General features: G+C 39.8%; 1 protein-coding gene across 3 annotated transcripts in view; it reads right to left on the bottom strand.

Annotated features, from left to right (window-relative positions):
* The window catches only part of TNRC6B (trinucleotide repeat containing adaptor 6B), a 286,705-nt gene that overhangs the window by 167,893 nt on the left and 99,068 nt on the right, over positions 1-19,744 (bottom strand). For all 3 annotated transcript variants that reach the window (XM_066358478.1, XM_066358477.1, XM_066358474.1), the window contains one exon: positions 3,537-3,604. In XM_066358478.1, the coding sequence (XP_066214575.1) occupies positions 3,537-3,604 (68 nt within the window). The remainder of the gene's footprint in view (positions 1-3,536; positions 3,605-19,744) is intronic.

Raw genomic sequence — 19,744 nt, 5'->3', positions numbered from 1 at the left:
ATTGTTGCAATGAATAAAATGTTTCTTTTATTTACGATATTGTTTTCTTCGATTTATTTTTGTTCTCCTTTTCATTGTAAAAAAGTTGGTCACCTTAATTTATGCCATATGAAATGCCACACTTCTTAAATGACTTGACAACTATCTCAATCTAGATAATATCCCAGGGTCTTTGCACCCAAGTACAAACTTTTCCTATAATTGGTTTCTTCACTCTTCCTGCTGGTGTTAAATTGTCCCCAGAAGACTTCATCCATTGGTTCCATTCATCTCTCATGGCAGCTTTGAAGGGTTTGTTAATGCTGACATGAAGTAGTTGGAGCTGAGATGTCAAGCCTCCAGGTATGACGGAAAGTTTTGTTTTTTGCTCTGCAGTGATCTTTTGTGTTCTTTGTTATGTGTGTTCTGAACTGATCAAGCACCAATAGGGTAGGTTTACGTTAAAGCCCACTTGGTCTTTTCCTTCTCCAAACTTTCTCAAACCAGATCTTTATCCCATCCTGATCCATCCATCCCTTGTCATGAATGTGAACAATCACTCCTCGAGGAATGTCTTCTTTTGGCATTGTTTTGTGCTTGAAAATAAGCATAGGAGGCAGCTTGGTTCCGTCAGCACAACAAGCTAGAACAACTGTATAATGGCTCTTTTCATGTCCACTTGTCTTCACAGTTATAGCTTTTACCCACTCCTTCTCAACAGTTCTGATACTTGGAACATCAAATTGAAGGAGGACTTCGTCCCTATTTGCAATCTGTCCCAACTCAAACTGATGTGTCTTCTGACATTGAATGAACAAAATGATGAAATTCAAGGACCTTCTGCTCGTAACTTTCAGGCATCTTCTGGGAAAATCTGGTGCGTATCGCATGCTTAGTCTACTCTGTTTCATGAACCTGAAGCACCAACTGTGTCCTCCTTTGAAATCAGTAACTTCTTTTTCATCAGCAGCTCATCTTGCCTCATGCTGAACCATCTCTGTGGATACAAGAATTCCAATTGCCCTTCGCTCTTCAATATATATCTTCAATTTCCTCTCTAAATCAGGCCATTTTGCTGACTTGCTTCTCATGGCCTTCTTCTGCCGTGGCATTTTCAGTATAGGGTTTCTCCTTCCTGTAGCCAGTCTTAGATTGATTCCTCAGTTGGAGGAGGACCAAACCTAAGTTCAGCAGCACGATTTCCATTCACTTTTGCAAACTGGATGACTTTTAACTTGAATTCAGTACTGTATGAAAATCTTTTCTGAGCCATTTCTGAACAGAACGTGGCAAAACATAACCTACCGTAATATGACGGTAACAAGTACGAAACAATGAGTGCAAAGACAGCAAGCAAGAAATGCAAGTAAAAAAATCTACAGCCACTGTATAAGACGCACCCAGTTTTTAGACCCCAAATTTTTCGGAAATGGGTGCATCTTATACATGGGGAATACGTTAAGTCATTCAGCAATGTGTCACTTTCAGGGTCTACAATGTAGATTCTACAACTCAGGATTCAATCATCCTTTGTTGACTATACTTACGAGATATAAAAAAAAAAAAATTATTTCTGTTGCCTCAAAGAGAACGCAGCCCCTCTGCTCCCCACTCCCACAGAGGTGGATAGGTCTATGGGAAAAATGCCAAGTGAGGAGATTCAGTTCTGCTTTATCATTTCAATATATGATAGTAGACCAAGCCCAGAAAAACAAAAATAAAAACAAAACAGGATTCGTCTGTGAAAAGGCAGTATGAGGCTTGTGAATAGAAAACAGGGGGAACGGTAAGGAAACAACACAGGACGTCTCAGGTCCACGGGGGCTGTTTGAAGCTTAAAAGAAGTGCAGTTTGTATAACATAAAACTTGTGGGAGAATCTGCCCAGCAACGTTTCCTGAATACCTAAAGAAGCTAATTCAGAGAGGGGTTAGTGGAGCAGGTTTTTAAAGATAAAGACTGGTTTGTTTGAGAAATGGATACCCTCCAGAGTGTGTTTTTAAAATAGAATTAATGCCATTTTCATTGTTTTCCCCAACTCTTATCCATAAGACTTTGATCTTGACAACTGTATTTTGCTACCCACAGAACTTTTCAGGAACATAGCCTCCAAGGTTGGCAAAACATCTGGGTTTAAGAGATATTGTAAAATACTTTCAAGTCAAAAAGATCTGGGTTCAAACCCTAACTTCCATTTCTAGCCTCATTGTTATGGGTAAGTTAACTATCCTGATCTCTGATCTCTGAGTCAAATGGAGACAATGTAAATGAGCAAAGTACTTTGTGCACAGAAAACCCTTGTCAAATGGGAGCTATGATTTTTATTATAAAGACCTTTGATCAGAGTGCAGTGGTGGGGAAGTGGGCAGAGGCGTAGAAAGAAACACCTGAAGTGTTCCTGCAATTCCACTGGGACTAGATGTTTGGTATCCTAATTTGCTAAAAAAGAATTGATTCCATCAGCCCATGCAGAATATAAGTATACAGCCAAGTTAGGATTTATATTGTAAGCTATTTTTAAAACTGCCTGGTTAGCAAATTAAAATAAAAAAAAAATCAGCTGTGAAAATATCCTGGTTTCCATTAACAACAAACAGGAGATGAACATTTTCCTTTAATGAACCTGGCCATGTGGCAGCAAAGCTATTCTGCATAATTTATTCCTAAGGGTTTCAAAGACATAATTTTCATAAGACAGACCAAAACCAAACTATTTTCTAGGAAATAAAAAAGGTGAGAGAAAAGAGTTTCTTTCAACAGAATTTTGGTAAATTCCATGATTCACTGAACCATTCAATTAGGAGACCACTGTCTGAATAAAAAAATAGTAGTTATGTTAGTCATTTAAGCCAGTCTTAACTATTTTTTCTTTAAAAGGACATATGAAATACCAGTATGTTCTGCAACACAATTTTTCAAGTTCTGTGACAGCGGGCAAAAGAAAAAAATCTACTCACTGCCACCAAAGCTACCCAGAGGACTTCCAATTTCAGATTTAAAACTTAATCACTTTTTAAGTCAGGAAAGGATAGACCCTGAATCATTTAGAATGTTGGCTAAGTTACATTATTTATAATTCCTATTCCTTTAGGGAAACAATTTATGATTAAAACAAAGATCAGAAGTATAAATAACTCAATGGAACAGAATTTCAGGAAGTATTACTCAAATAAATTCACACTTGGAATGCAGGAAAACAGTTTATTAATTTTGTCACTTCATAAAGACATTTGCTAAGAAAAGGATATATAATTTTATGCATTCTTTGGAAATCAACCAGACCGAATTAGTTCCATTTAGAATATCCTGAGCCTTAAAGCCTTTGCTAAAGTGCAACATAAATTTTGATTAGTCAAGTATGAAAAACTACAAAGCCAACTTTCTTGTCCCTCCAGTTAGTCTGTCTATAAATAGAAGCAATACATTAACAACCACCAAAGCAACTGGTTCCACAATGTGCCCAACATATACATCACTGCAAACATGCTCTCAGCATGTTTAACCAAAGTGCTTTTCAAGATATGTAATAAGACCCTTTTAAAATAAAGTGTGACTCACTGTTTGCTTTCTTCACCAGGAGGTGGAGTCTTGCCATGCCCTTCCATTACAAAATCCTCCTGTTCCACCTGCAAAGGCAAGTACCACAGGGTCAGCAGCAGCCAGTAACTGAGATGTAACTCATTCCAAAGTGAGCGCCTCCCCTTGCACACCACATAGCCATTTCACTAGAGTACCTTGTACAGAAGCCTGGCCAATAATTTCACTGTCTAGGTTTGCTCAAGGCATCTCTGTTCAGGTGTTTAGATTTGCAGAATAAAAGAGGAAGCATGTTGATTTGTAACTCATATTACCATGGAAAAGGATTAGCATCCAGAATATAATAAAAAAATTGCTGTAAATCAATATGAAAAAAACAACCTATCAGAATAATTTACAAAATAACTGGGTCGGAACTTCACTACAGAGGACCCAATAATGGCCCTAAACATGAAAAAGTGTTCAATCTCATGTCAATCATAAAAATGCAATTCAAAACCACAAAGAGTTTTAATATATTTAGTTTACAACCATCAAGTTGGTTGAAATTTAAAAGTTGGGCAATACCAAGTATAGACAAAGGTGCAGAGCAATAGCAGCTCTCATCCACTCCCGGTGAGAGGAACAATCGCTGCAGCCACTTTTACAAAGTTTGCTATCATGTAGTACACTTGAATGTGTTTATTGTAGAAACTAGTAGTTTCACTCCTAGGTACATACCCTACAGAAACTTTTGCACATATACAAAAATATTTTTAGTAGCATTACTTTTAACAGGAAAAAAAAATGTTGACAAACACCCATTAATAGTAAAATAGTAAAACAGGCCCTTGCTGTTTGCAGACAATAGAATTATCCTGCATGAAAATGAATGAACCATAACAATACATTTCAACCTAGACGAGTTACAAAAGCACAATTCTGGGTGAAAGAAGCAAGTCAAAAAAGACAGCTTTACAGTATAATTCCATTAATATACAGTTTAAATACATATATTTTTAAACCATACATACATGTTTATATAGACATCAATGTCTACATATAGTTTAAAACTATAAAGAAAAGGGAGCGACTAGAGTATTACAAAATTTAGGCTAGTGAATGTCTGAGGGAGGGAAGGAGGGACTGAGGGAAGAAGCATGAGACCAGTTCTAGGTATGATTATGGTCTATTTCTTGGCCTATGTAGTAGGTATGTGGGTGTATGGGGGGGGTTGTTTATTTTTGTTTGTAGCGAGAGAGAGAGATAGACAGGAAGAGGGAGGGAGATGAGAAGCATCAAGTCATAGCTGTAGCACTTTTTATTTGTCATTGATTGCTTCTCATATGTTCGCTGACCTGGGGCTCCAGCTGAGCCAGTGACCACTTACTCAAGCCAGCAACCTTGGGCTCAAACCAACGACCATGGGACCATGTTAATGATCCCACACTCAAGTCAGTGACCCCACACTCAAGCCAGAGATCCCATGCTCAAGCTGGTGAGCCCACGCTCAACCCAGATGATCTCACGCTCAAGCTGGTGACTATAGAGTTTTGAACCTAAAAACTCAGCATCCCAGGTCGACACTCTATCCACTGTGCCACTATAGGTTAAACTGGGTATTTGTTTTGTAATTATCCTTTTAATTATGTTTTTCTTTTTTTCTTTTATATGTATGGTTTATTTCTCAATACAAATTTTCAAAGAAAAAAAATATTTTACTATTCCAGATGGTTTTGATCAATAAAGGAAGATAAGTGACAGAGACAGAGCTACCTCCACAAATAGGGATAGACTATCAGTTCTACAAAAACTCCCCCAAAAGGCATAATAAAAAAAATCCAACAGATGTAATCAAGGTGATAGATACTATTTCCAATTTAGAAAAATATAGTCCATTTATCCAGCCAGGGCCCAGTCCATTTCTTATAGGACCAAATAACCTGGAAGACAAACAACAGTAACATAAATATACAGCACAATAAAATCTGCTACAAAACAAAAGACTTTACAGCTCTGCCACCCTCTCCTCCGTCTTTACTTCTCAGAAATAATAGAGAAGAGGGGATAGTATTAAGAGGCTGTTTCAAAAAAGACAAAACTGAGAGATTTACTTTATTTCGATTAAAAAGAAAAACTGAAGGAAGCGTAAGCAAGGACAAAAGACACACACTGCATAATGTGACATTCAAACTAGGTTTCAATATTGTTGTTGTTGCTTTGCAGTTTTATGACTTTATTCGACAATCAGCAGTTAGTTCTCATCCACGTTAACTGTTTGTAGATTTTTGAAAGTGCTAACAGTTATGTAGGTGACCAACATATAGAGCTTGTTTGGGTAATCTTAATCTTAATTACATTTTCCAGAATCCAGATACTGTATTCCTTTGGCCCAGACACTTTGTTGAGCCTGAAGTCAATGAGTACATCTGGAGTTCCCCTCTCCTTCATGGCAAATTTTCAGATCTCTCTGAATGTCTGACAGTCACGCTTCTTGAAAACCACTCTATGGATGAGTTTTGTGAATGCTGATGGTGTATTCTCTGGACACTACTTATCTGATGGTAGAACAGCCCTTCTCGCCGCCCTTATTTGGGGGAGCCAATGTGCTGGGCCCAAGTTGAAAAGCCAGATTTCAACTTCTGTTCTTCTCTTAGGGACTTCTGGCATTGCCAAGGAGAGGAAGGATTCTCCCATCTTATGTTTACACTGTGACCTAAAACCTAGAGCAAGGGTCAGGAACCTATGGCTCGTGAGCCAGATGTGGCTCTTCTGATGGCTGCATCTGGCTCACAGACAAATCTTTAATAAAAATATAATAACGTTAAAAATATAAAACATTCTCATGCATGACAATCCATTCATTTCCTGCCACTCATGTTCATGGTTGCAGGTGGCTGGAGTCAATCACAACTGTCCTCAGAGACAACACCAAATTTTTATTGGATAACGTATAATGTACACGGGTCGTTGTATGACTCTCACGGAATTACATTTTAAAATATGTGATGCTCATAGCTCTCTCAGCCAAAAAGGTTCCCGACCCCTGCTCTAGAGTAAAAACTAGGGTTGCAATGTTGCAAGGGAATTTAATGAAGTGCTAGAGATGATCTTGATCTGGATTGTGGTTATAAGAATGTAAATATTCATGAAAAATAATCACTGAGCTGTGCATTTTATACACTAACTTGTACAAATGTTATACTTTAATTATAAAAAGTGACAAATTGTTTAAATTTATTAAGTTATTTGAAATCTCAAGCTGAAATCAGTATTTTCCATTTATACTACATTATAAAATTTTCTTTTTTCTTTTAATTTTTTAAAAGATTTTATTTATTGACTTTAGAGAGAAGAGAAAGAGAAAGGATAGGGGTGAACAGGAAGCAACACTTTGCTTCTTATATGTGCCTTGACCAGGCAAGCCCAGGGTCTTGAACCAGCGACCTCAGCAACCCAGATCCATGCTTTATCCACTGCACCACCACAGGTCAGGCTATAAAATTTTCTTGGTCTTTCATCGTTAAAAATCTTCTCCAGTTAAACAGCTTTTTTCTTTTCTTTTTACTTAGTGAGAGGAGGGGAGGCAGAGATAGACTCCTGCATGCATGTCATGTGCCCCAAAGGGGATCTACCAGGCAAGACCACTAGGGGGCAATGTTCTGCCTATTTGGGGCCTTGCTCTGTTGCTCAGCAACCAAACTCTTCTTAGTGCCTGAGGTGGAGGCCATGGAGCCATCTTCACTGCCTGGGGCCAACTTTCTACAATTGAGCCATGGCTGCAGGAAAGGGAGGGGGGAGAGAGAAAGAGAGAAGTGGGAAGGGAAGGGGTGGAAAAGCAGATGGGTACTTCTCCTGTGTGCCCTGACTGGGAATCAAACCCAGAACAACCACATGCTGGGCTGATGCTCTACCACTGAGCCAACTGGCCAGGGTCCAATTAAAGAACTTGAAACTGTGGACCTTAGCTTCTGCTTACTAGTTAAAAAACAAACAAACACACAAACAGAAAAAGGCTTATCTATAATCAATTTCTAATTAGCACAATAATGATAAGAAGTAATCAAAAAAGCCCACAGCTTTAACAACCTCAACTTTGGTTTCTAAATTTTTAACTGTAATCCTCTTCTGCATACAAGTTTTCTCTACTTGGACAACCCAACAGGGCCATAATAAAATATCATCTTGCCTCAAATTTCCTCCCTTTTCTTATATCCCCTATCTCTGTGAATGGTACCAGCGTTCACTAAGATTCCCAACAGGAAAACTATATGGTTTCTCCACCTTTCTCCTTTAACCCCACACATCCTATTAATCACCACATACCATGGCTTCTACTTCCTTAATAGCTCTCATATCCATCACCCCTTCTAATCCCTTTTAACTGCCATAGGTAAAGCCAACTTCTCTAAATCTACCTACTATAAAAGCTTTCATCCTGGTCTTTGTGTTTCTGGGTCCCATCTTATTTCAATCCATCTTCTAAACCACTTCCACGAAGTGGACTTAGTAAATTGCAAATCTGATTACATCACTCTCCTTAAAATTCTTCAATGGCACTCTAACACCCATTCTGAGGCATAGTTCATTTGCCTAAGTGATCTTTTTTTTATCTGCCCTGTCTCACTCACCTATGAAGCACACATCAATTCCTCAACCCTCTCTGCTTCAAGTTACCTCTTGCCTAGAAGCCCTGGTCTTCCACAGCACATAAAACTTAAAATTTCTACTCATTCTTGCCTGACCTGTGGTGGCGCAGTGGATAAAGCGTCGACCTGGAAATGCTGAGGTAGCTGGTTCAAAACCCTGGGCTTGCCTGGTCAAGGCACATATGGGAGTTGATGCTTCCAGCTCCTCCCCCCTTCTCTCTCTCTGTCTCTCTCCTCTCTCTGTCTCTCTCTCCCTCTCTCTCCTCTCTAAAAATAAATTAATTAATTAAAAAAAATTCTACTCATTCTTTTAAGTGCTAATTTAAATGATTTTTCCCAGAAGACATTAATGCCTATTTGGGAAGACAAGAAAAACAGTCCAGAAAAATCACTGCTCCTTATATCCACTTCCTGTTACATCTATTTCCATTTTAGTCTCCATTATATCCATTTCCTTATATCCACTTCTAGTCTCTTTGCATCTTTATTTTTTTCTTACAAATTTCTTGAACACTTTTGTACTTAATTTGATGACATACTCCCCCTTGACCTCATCTTCAGAAGTTTCATTATTTTCATTCATAAAACTTATACCATATCCTCACCTCTTTCCATTGCTATCCATTCACTCAACAAATATTTGAATACACATTACATGCTATCTCCTGTGCAGAGATAAACAATGAAGAAGACAGTTTTTGCCATCAAAAAACTTAGACCAGCCTGACCAGACAGTGGCGCAGTGGATAGAGTGTCCAATTGGGATGCCAAGGACCCAGGTTCGAGACCCCGAGGTTGCCAGTTTGAGTGAGGGCTCATCTGGTTTGAGCAAAAGCTCACCAGCTTGGACCCAAGGTCGCTGGCTCGAGCAAGGGGTTACTTGGTCTGCTGAAGGCCCACGGTCAAGGCACATATGAGAAAGCAATCAATGTACAACTAAGGTGTTGCAATGTGCAACGAAAAACTAATGACTGATGCTTCTCATCTCTTCGTTCCTGTCTGTTCCTGTCTATCCCTCTCTCTGACTCTCTCTCTGTCTCTGTAAAAAACAAAACAAAACAAAACAAAAAAACAACTGAGACCACTAGTTGTAGTCTACAGACAGTAGCTGTAGACAGACAAAACTAGTCAATTACAATACAGTGTAAGAAAGCAATGAAACAACAGGAAACACACTTAACTCAGTCTCTAAAGGATTCAGATATTCAGGTGAGCATCTCCTTTCTGCTTCAGCTAGGAAGTGGGCAGGACCCAGGGTTGAGCCTCACCACCTATCTATACTGCTACACACCCAGATCCATGAATTCTGAAATCTGTCTCAGACCACAAGCACCTCTCCCACTCCCTCCCTCCATTTGAACCTGTAGGGAGTCCACACAGAAACATCTAATCTGCTGTTCTTCTTCCTCAGGCTCCATTCAGAGCCTCACTTGACAGGCACAGTAAAATAAAATTTCCTTTCTTGTACAATTTTTTGTTTCCCCTGGAACTAACAATTACTAGTTCCTCTTCTCTTGCTTTCTTTCAATTTTTTTGGCTTAGTATTTATTATGTATTTTTCACTAATTCATCCTCAAACTCTCCAACAGAGCTGTAAATCTCTTCTAAGGCAGTTCAAACACTTCAGGTAATCTATCAATTTCATTCCGGGCTTGGAGACAGTCCTCAGAGGTTTTCCCCTTGTTCCAGTCTAGATTGTTTTGCTCTCTGCTAAGTAGCTGACACCTTGCCAAGGATGTCTCTTCCTGTTCTTCTCTGGAATTCCTGCCCTCTCTCCCATGCCGGAGCATCTGTTTCCCAGTTCCTTTGTCTTTCTCTTTTATGGTTAGCCCCTGCTTAGGTGGAGCATATATTCCAGTGATTTTCTAATAAAAGGTATATAGAAAGTAGATTTTTGAGATCTTACATGACTAGAATGTCATTTTAACTACATATAACTGACAGAATTTTTCAACCAACATACTTAGTTGAAGATAGACATTCAAGTTAGTAAACATTTTAAATATTTTCCCTCCAAAATTTTCAAGGCCATGCTCCACTGTCTTCTAGCTCACAGAGTTGATATATAGAAAATTGATGTATTCTAAACCCTAATGTTTTATATGGCCTGTTCCCTCTCTAGAAACTTTCAGGATCCTTTATTTCTCCTCAGTTTTCTAAAAATATGGTTCCTTTTTATTAAGCTGGTATTGGGTAGATATTTAAAATCTGGAAATTCAAGTTCTTCAGGTTTGGAATATTTTCTCTGCTTATTGATGATTTTATTCCCTCCAATTTCTTTATTCACTTTCAGGAATTCCTGTTATTCAGTGTTATATCTATGGAACAAATCCATTAATTTTCTTCTTTCTCTCACCATTTTATTACCTTGACTTTTTATTTTACTTTCTGGAGATTCTCTCAACTTTATCTTCTAATACTTTGAATTAAAAAAAAATTCTGCTATTATAATTTAATTTTAAGAATTCTTCCTTGACCTCTTGATAGTCCTTTTTTACAGTCCTATCCTTGTTCCATAATTATATCCTCTTTTAACTTTGAGAATATTATAATGTTTTTGTTTTGTTTAATTTTCTTCTGCTCCTTCTACTATCTCTGTGTATGGCCAGTAGTCGCCATCATCGTCACAACCAGGCTCACACAGGTTCTCCTTGAATTCAGATAGACAGTAGAGAAACAGTGGAGTCAAAAACTGGTGGGCCATATTTTTATTCTAGCCTCGCACCCAGCAGGTGAGTAAAAAACACACAGGGAACCAAAACCCATTCACACATTCTCTGGTTCCACAACTAGGAGAATCTTTTCTGAGTTTTCCTAGACAAAGGACCCCACCAGCCTCAGTCCTTCAGCACCCCTTCATCTTGGCTGCTTCCTCTGTGGTCTCCTTCCCCTTCCCATTCTGCTTCTTCTTGAAACTTTTCCACGTGAAAACCCCTCCTCCAGCACACATTAGCATAACCAAGCCCCTTCCCAAGCAGAAAGGTAATTAGCAGTATCACATGGGCAGTGGCCATTTTTAACAAAGTGAGCATAAAAATCACATTTTACAAACTTATTTGCCCAACACTCTGTTTCCACCAAGTTCTTCTTTTAATCTTTGGTCTGATCAATATCTTCCATTCACAGGTTTTTATAAACTGTCTTATCATCTTTGGCTATCCACTTATATTTAAGAGTTAAGCCCTAAAGAATCTGGAAGTGCTTTTTTGTTGTTGTTTTTTTATTTTTTACAGAGACAGAGAGTGAGTCAGAGAGAGAGATAGACAGGGACAGAAAGACAGGAACGGAGAGAGATGAGAAGCATCAATTATTAGTTTTTCATTGAGCGTTGCAACACCTTAGTTGTTTATTGATTGCTTTCTCATACGTGCCTTGACCACGGGCCTTCAGTAGCCCGAGTAACCCCTTGCTGGAGCCAGCGACCTTGGGTTCAAGCTGGTGGGCTTTTGCTCAAACCAGATGAGCCCGCACTCAAGCTGGCGACCTCGGGGTCTCGAACCTGGGTCTTCTGCATCCCAGTCCGACGCTCTATCCACTGCGCCACCGACTGGTCAGGCTGGAAGTGCTTTTTGTAAGTGGAGAGGAAGAGGAGGTTGCTTTTTCTGTGGTTGTTTTCCTGGATATCAGGAGAAGACCTGGACATTTCATTGGAAAAACTCTCAGATACCCACATCTGTATATTCTTTTCCCCCCCTTGGGCTGTTCAACCAGAGAAGTACCCTTTAATCCTCAGCCACATGGGTATAAGCCTATCTTCCAGTGTTCTGGGACTGAATTTGAGAAGACAACTGGCATAGTCTCATACCAACATGTCGACTTTGATTTAATTCTTCTGTTTTCAGTTAGGTACCTTGCATCCATCCTTGGGTTTGCCATGGTGGGAGAGGAATTGCTATCTCCCTGTGGATAAGAGGGGACAGAGAGCTGAGGCCTTGCTCCTTGCAAATTCTTCAACTAATCCTGCTGTTGTCAGTGTCACTCCAAAAGCACCCAAGCTTCCAAAATTTTGTTGACATTTCTTATCTGCTTCATCTCCTCTTCTACTCACTTTTTTCCTGGTGGATTTATGTTTGCTGAAATCATTTTGTAAAAACAATTTTAGAGGAGGCTCCACTCAGGTAGCTCAGTTGGTTAGATCATCCTCCCAATATGCCAAGGCTGCAGGTTCATTTCCCTGTCAGGGCACCACAGGAATCCACCAATGAATGCATAAATAAGTGGAACATCAAGACCATGTTTCTCCCCCCCCCTTCCTCACTCTCTAAAACCTATACAATCAATAAAAAGTAGTAATAATTTTAGAGGAGTTTAGAAGGGAGCAGAGATTAATACTGGTAATAACTGGGTTTAATCTATATCCAGGCCAATTCTTAAAACTTTTTTCCCTCAATTTGTTCTACTCTATCAAAACTGTTCTATTTAAACAAAACTGTTCTATTTAAACTGTTCTATTCTTCTTCTAAAAAAATTTTTAAAACTTTAAAAGTTATTTAAAATTTTAATAGTATAATAAAGTATAAATGACATATTAAATAGCATATCTTTAGAGTATGTAATTTGGTCAATTTTGACATACGTATATACCCTGAAACCATCGCAACAATCAATATAATGAACACATTCTCTTCCAATTTTAAACATTTCATCATGTCCTTTCTTAATCCTTCCTTCCTCCTTCCCCCAACCCCCCCCCCCCACAACCACTAATGTGCTATTACTGTAGATTATTCTGCATTTTCTAAAGTTTATATACATGAAGTCACATAGCATGTACTCTTTTTTTTGTCTGGCTCCTTTTACTCAGCACAATTATTTTCAAATTCATCCATGTGGTTTCATGTATCAATAATTCATTTCCCTTTTACAGCAGAGTAGTATTCTATTGTATAGAATATACAATTGTTTTCCATTCATCTGCTGATGGACACCTAGATTTGTTTTCAGATTTTGGCTACTGCAAATAAAGCTGCTACAAACATTCATTTACAAGTCTTACTTAGTCCCTGGTTCTTGGCATGGAGATCCTAAAACCTCTGGAATTTCCTGAGTGTTTTTGTTATTCACAAGGAGTCCCTTTGGAGCATACCTTTTTTCATCTGGTTTTAAGATTTTTTTTTTTCTCAGTCAGTAGCCTTGAGTAATTTATGAAGTGCTTTAGAATGGTCCTTTCTTTCTTCCTTTCTTCTTTCCCTCCTTCCTTCTTTCTGCTTCCAATTTATTTATTGATTTGAGAGAGAGAGGAAGGAAGACACAGGAACATAGAGATTTTCCTGTATGTGCCCTGACTGGGGATCAAACCTGAAACCTTTGTGTATCAGAGGACCCTCATAACCAACCAAGCTATCTGGCCAGGTCTTCTTCATGTTTCTTGTACATCAGTGTTGGGCAAATGAGTTTGTAAAATTTGTATTTTTTAAGTTTGCTCACTTTTAGTGTTAAAAAATGGCAATGGGCAGTTCCAGGTTTGTGATCCGTGAAATTGCAAATTACCTTCCTGCTTTGGAAGGGCCATTGTCTTGCTAATGTTTGCTGGAGGAGAGGTTTTTGAGCCAGAAAGTTTTGAAAAGAGGCAAGGAGAGAGAGGCCATGTTGGCAGGGAAAGAGAGAAGATGTGCAGATGGGGAACCAGAGGTGAGGGGCTTTTGCGAGCTCCGCTGAGACTGGTGAGACCTTTGATTCTTGGAGAAATTGGAGAAGATTCTCCTGGTTGTGGAACCAGATAATGTGTCAGGGCTTTGTGAGCTCTGACTGAATGAAGAGGGAAGTGTTTTTTTTCCCTGTGTGTTTGCTCATCGGCTGATGTGACACTTTAATAAAGGAATGGCCCACCATTTTTTGGCTCCACTGTTTCTTTATTGTCTGCCCGAATCCAATGGGAACCTGCATGTGAATGGCCATGACGGCACACTGAACTCTTTGGATCTGTGGATTTAGTTTTGTGTTTTTTTTTTTAAGATTTTTTAAAATTTATTCATTATAGAGAGGGGAGGTGGGGGGAGCAGGAAGCATCAACTCCCATATGTGCCTTGACCAGGCAAGCCCAGGGTTTTGAACCGGCAACCTCAGCGTTTCCAGGTTGACGCTTTATCCACTGCGCCACCACAGGTCAGGCAGATTTACAGTTTTTATCAAATTGGAAAACTGGGGTCGTTATGTCTTAGGTATTTTTCTACTTCCTGCCCTGTTCTTCAGAGATTCTGATCACATATGTATTAGGCCACCTGAGGCTGTCCACAGCACACTAATGCTCCTTTCACTTACTGTCTTTTATTCTTTTTACTCTGTTTCATGTTGAATAGTTTCTTTTATATGTATTTATATTCACCAATCCTTTATTCTACAATGTCTAAAATGCCACTAATACCAGCTTGTTGGGCAAATGGTTTGTAAAATTTGTATTTTTTGAGTTTGCTCACTTTTATTGTTAAAAATGGCACTGGGGAAAAATGGCACTGGGCAGCCACGTGTATATGCTTGCCCTCAGAGCAGGGCACTTGATTGAAAAATTGCACCTTGCATTCCTGCTTGGGAGGGGCCATTGTTTTGCTAATGTTTGCTGGAGGAAGGGTCTTTGTGGGCCCAAGCAATTTTGCAGGGAGAGCAGGGAGAATGCAGTGCTGAAGAAGCAAGCTTTGCAGAGAGAGAGAAGGTGTGCAGATGGGGAACCAGAGCTGAGGGGCTTTGCGAGCTCTGCTGAGACTGGTGGGGCCTTTGATTCTAGGAGAAATTGGAGGAAATTCTCCTGGTTGTGGAACCGGAAAATGCATGAGGGCTTTGGGAGCCCTGAATGAAAGGTAAGTGTTTTCCCTGCCTGTTTGCTTGTTGGCCAGTGCGAGATTTTAATAAAGGAATGGTCCACCATTTTTTGGCTCCACTGTTTCTTTACTGTCTGTCGAAATTCAATGAGAACCTGTGTGGCAAAACAGTGGCAGCCACTGGCCATACACAGCCAGTATATTTTTCATCTCAGATATTATAAACTCTAGAGATTTGATTTGAGTCTTTAATATCTTCAATGTTTCTGCTTGATTTTTTTGACTATAGGAAAACAGTTATAAGTTTTTAAAATATTCCTGTCTGCTAATTTTTTTATTGTTACTTATTGATTTGAGAGAGAGAGAAAGGGAGAGAAAAAGAGAAACTCTTGATTTGTTGTTCCATTTATTTAGGCATTTATTGGTTGACTCTTGTATGTGCCCTGACTGGAGATCAAACCTGCAACCTTGCCTGACCTATGGTGGCACAGTGGATAAAGCATTGACCTGGAATGTTGAGGTTGCCAGTTCGAAACCTTGGGCTTGCCTGCTTCAGGCACATATGGGAGTTGATATTTCCTGCTCTTCCCCCTTTTCTCTCTTTCTCTTTCTCTAAAATTAATACATAAAAGAAAAAAAAAAAGACAAAATCCTGCAACCTTGGCGTATAGGGACAATGACTAACCGACCGAATTACTCAGCCAGGGATTACTAACTCTAATATATGTCAATTATGAGTTGATTTCAATCAGTTTATTTTACCCCTCACTTTAGCTTGTATTTATCTGGTTTTTACGTATCTGATCATCTTTGCTTGGATACCAGATACTGTGAATTTTACTTTGTGGGGTGTTAAATATTTTTGTATTCCTACAAATATTTTTAAGTTTTGTTCTGAAACACAGTAAATTACTTAGAAACAGCCCGTTCCTTTTGGGTCTTTCTTTTAGGATTTGCTAAGCTGGACCACAGTAGTATTTAGTATACAGCTAATTATTCCCCACTTACAGAGGTAAGAACTCAGTACAACTACTGAGTCTCAGCTTAATGACCCATGAATTATGAGATGTTATAGTCTATAGAAATAAACACTATTACCTGCACTGTTTGAATGCTAGGTACTGTTCCTTCTAATCTTCTTAAATGAGTTCCCCTTTATGCCCCAACCATGAGTATATTCCTGATATACATGGGCCCAGAAGTACTCTGCTGAATATGCAAGGTAAACCCTCCACAGATCTCCAGAGTTCTCTATGCCACCCTTTCCATCCTTAGTACTCCCAGCACTCTGTTCAAACTCTTCCTGCCTTAGTCTTCCCAGGTCCCAGAGAGACTGCCTCAACTGAGAGGGTCCACTGGGCTTTGCGTGGTCTACCCTTCCCACACCACAGGCTGAAAGCTCTCTCAAGTCAGCATGCTGAGGCACTCAAAGGACTCAACTTATTTGTTTTCCAATTCTCAGCAATCACTGTGCTTCATTACCTAATGTCCAGTGTCTTGCAAACAGTTGCTAAATGAAAGAAGTCTCATCCCACACAAAGGACATATATTGTATAATTCAATTAATATACAATGTCCAGAATAGGTAATTCTAAGGACCAAGAGTACATTAGTGGCTGCCTGAGGAATGGGAACAGGAAGTGACTGCTGGTAAGATACAGTGTTTCCTTTTGGAGTAATGAAAATGTTCTTAAAACTCAACTGTGATGATGGCTGTACAACTCTGTGAAATACTAAAAGCCAATTAACAATATACTTTTTTATATAGATATACTTTTAGATTTTATTTATTCATTTTTAGAGAGAAGGGGGGAGAGGGCGAGAGAGAGAGAGAGAGGAGCAAGAAGCATTAACTTCCATATGTGCCTGGACCAGGCAAGCCTAGGGTTTTGAACCAGCAACCTCAGCGTTCCAGGACGATGTTTTATCCACTGTGCCACCATAGGTCGGGGCTGAACAATATACTTTTAAATGGGTAAATCTTATGGTATGTGAAACTTACCTTAATAAAGCTGTTTTTTAAAAAAAGAAGCCTGATTGGTGGTGGTGCAGTGGATGGAGCGTTAACCTAGAATGCTGAGGTCCCAGGTTCAAAACACCAAAGTTGCTGGCTTTAGTGTGCAGGCTCACCAGCTTGAGCAAGGGGTTGGTGGCAAACATGTCGATGATCCCATGTTTGCTGGCTTGAGCCCAAAGGTCGCTGGCTTGAAGATCAAGGTTTCTGGTGTGAGCCCAAGGTTGCTGGCTTGAGCAAGGGGTCACTGGCTCAGCTGAAGCCCCTGGTCAAGGCACGTATGAAAAAGTAATCAATGAACAACTAAAGTGACACACCTACCAGTTAAAGCTTCTCATCTCTCTCCCAAGAAAGGAAGAAAGAAAAAAAGAAAAGAAAGAAAGAAAGAGAAGAAACAAGAATGAAAGAAGAAAGAAGAAAGAAAGAAAGAAAGAAAGAAAGAAAGAAAGAAAGAAAGAAAGAAAGAAAGAAAGAAAGAAAGAAAGAAAGAAAGGTACCTAAGGTAATTCTTATGCATACTAAAGTTTGACATACAGCCTATAGTAGTTCCTACAGTTCTTTTTTGGGCTTTTCCTCATTTCATAGGTCCTAGCTATTACTATATGTTGAGAACTCCCAAATATATACTTTGATGTGTTCCTTCTTTCTCCCTCCCTCTCATTCTGTCTCTCTTTCCCTCCCTTTCTCACTCCCTTCCCCCTCCACACCCTCTCTGACTTCTGAGGTCCAAAATGCCTACTAAATATCTTCTCCTGGGTACCTGAAGGTGCTTCAATATTTCAAAATCCAAACCCTCCACACACACCCAATTAAAAACAACAGTTACAACCAATCTTCTTTCAAACTAAAAACTCCAGATTTGTCTCCAAGTGCCCCAACCCATTCTTCCTGAACATGTCTCCTGTTAGTCTTTTCCACCCCAGACCCACATCTACTGACTGATTTCAAGCCTTCTTCGATCTTTTTCAGGATACTCCTAACCATCTCCTCTTGTCCATTTTTTTTTTTTTTTTGTATTTTTTTCTGAAGCTGGAAACGGGGAGAGACAGTCAGACAGACTCCCGCATGCACCCGACCGGATCCACCCGGCATGCCCATCAGGGGCGATGCTCTGCCCCTCTGGGGCGTCGCTCTGTCGCGACGAGAGCCACTCTAGCGCCTGGGGCAGAGGCCAAGGAGCCATCCCCAGCGCCCGGGCCATTTTGCTCCAATGGAGCCTTGGCTGCAGGAGGGGAAGAGAGAGACAGAGAGGAAGGAGAGGGGGAGGGGTGGAGAAGCAGATGGGCGCTTCTCCTGTGTGCCCTGGCCGGGAATCGAACCCGGGACTTCTGCACGCCAGGCTGACGCTCTACCACTGAGCCAACTGGCCAGGGCTCCTCTTGTCCATTTTAAACCTTGTTTATCATTTCTCCACACTGCTGCCATAGTGATCATTCTAAAACATGTATCAGACCAGGTTTCTCCTCTTCAATAGCCCCTATTGCCTCTACAGGATTCTGTCTCTAACTTCACCTCCCAGTCTCATGCAACCAACTCAGTGCTCCAACATCTTTTCAAGTGAAATATATGATTCTGGATATGCACAAAGCACCCTCTCCCCACCTATGCATTCCTTTATACCCAGATAACTTTTCTAACAAGTCACTCTGTTATAAGTAAACAAAGTTGATTATTCTGCCATATAACTTCTTTAGCATGTAGTAGTAAACTCAGCATGACCTTTGGAGTCAAACAGACCTGGAATACAATCCAAATTACGTTGTTTGTGAGCTATGTAAACCATTGGGAAAAATACCTATCCTGCATGGGGTTTTTTTCCCCTGTCTGCTCTTAAAATAATGAAATCTTGTAATAATTTGCTAAATCAGATTCAGTTTAAGGTAAAGAGACCCTCAACTAAATTATCTCATTTAATTTTCTCTTTTTTAACAAGAGAGAGACAGGAAGGGAGAGAGATGAGAAACATCAACTCGTAATTGCATCACCTTAGCTGTTCACTGATTGCTTCTTATATGTGCCTTGACTGGGGGCTCCAGCTGAACCAGTGACTCCTTGCTCAAACCACAATCCTTGGATTCAAGCCAGTGACCTGGGCTTCAAGCTAACAACCTTTGGACTTCAAGCCTGTGACCTTTGGGCTCAAGCCAGCAACCATGGGATCATGTCGATGATCCCATGCTCAAGTCAGCAACCCCAAGTGCAAGCTGGTGAGCCCACGCTCAAGATGGATAAGCCTGCACTCAAGCTGGATAAGCCCACGCTCAAGCTGGTGACCTCGGGGTTTCGAACCTAGGTCCTACGCATCCCAGTCAGATACTCTATCCACTATGCCACCACCTGGTCAGGCTATAGCTATAATTCTTAAGCCCTAGAGTTTGAGTAGAAAATATTTAAATATTAAAAAACTACACAGAATAAGATTACAAACAATCTAAGATTACAATCAACTGCTCAGTTTTATAATTTTTATTGTATTTGCTTAGATTTCACTTAAAATATAAATTTTCCAAGCCTAATGCTGCAGTCTCTATGACTAGTAAGCCAACACGAACTCATTCAGACTATCAACCAAAATTATACTAAACTTAAAGTGAGAAATAGCTGTGGAGATGAAATTAAGAATTTTAACCCAGCCTGGTCTGTGGTGGGGCAGTGGATATAGTGTTGAACTGGAATGCTGAGGTTGCTGGTTTGAAATTCTGGGCTTGCCGGGCCAAGGCACATATGACAAGCAAGCAATAAACAACTAAAGTGAAGCAACTATAAGTTGATACTTCTCGTTACCCAATCCCCCACCCCCCGTAAAATAAATAAATAAAATCTTAAAAAAAT

The sequence above is a fragment of the Saccopteryx leptura genome, chromosome 1, assembly GCF_036850995.1.
Source record: "Saccopteryx leptura isolate mSacLep1 chromosome 1, mSacLep1_pri_phased_curated, whole genome shotgun sequence".
NCBI lineage: Eukaryota > Metazoa > Chordata > Mammalia > Chiroptera > Emballonuridae > Saccopteryx > Saccopteryx leptura.
This window is presented reverse-complemented; position numbering and strand designations above follow the sequence as displayed.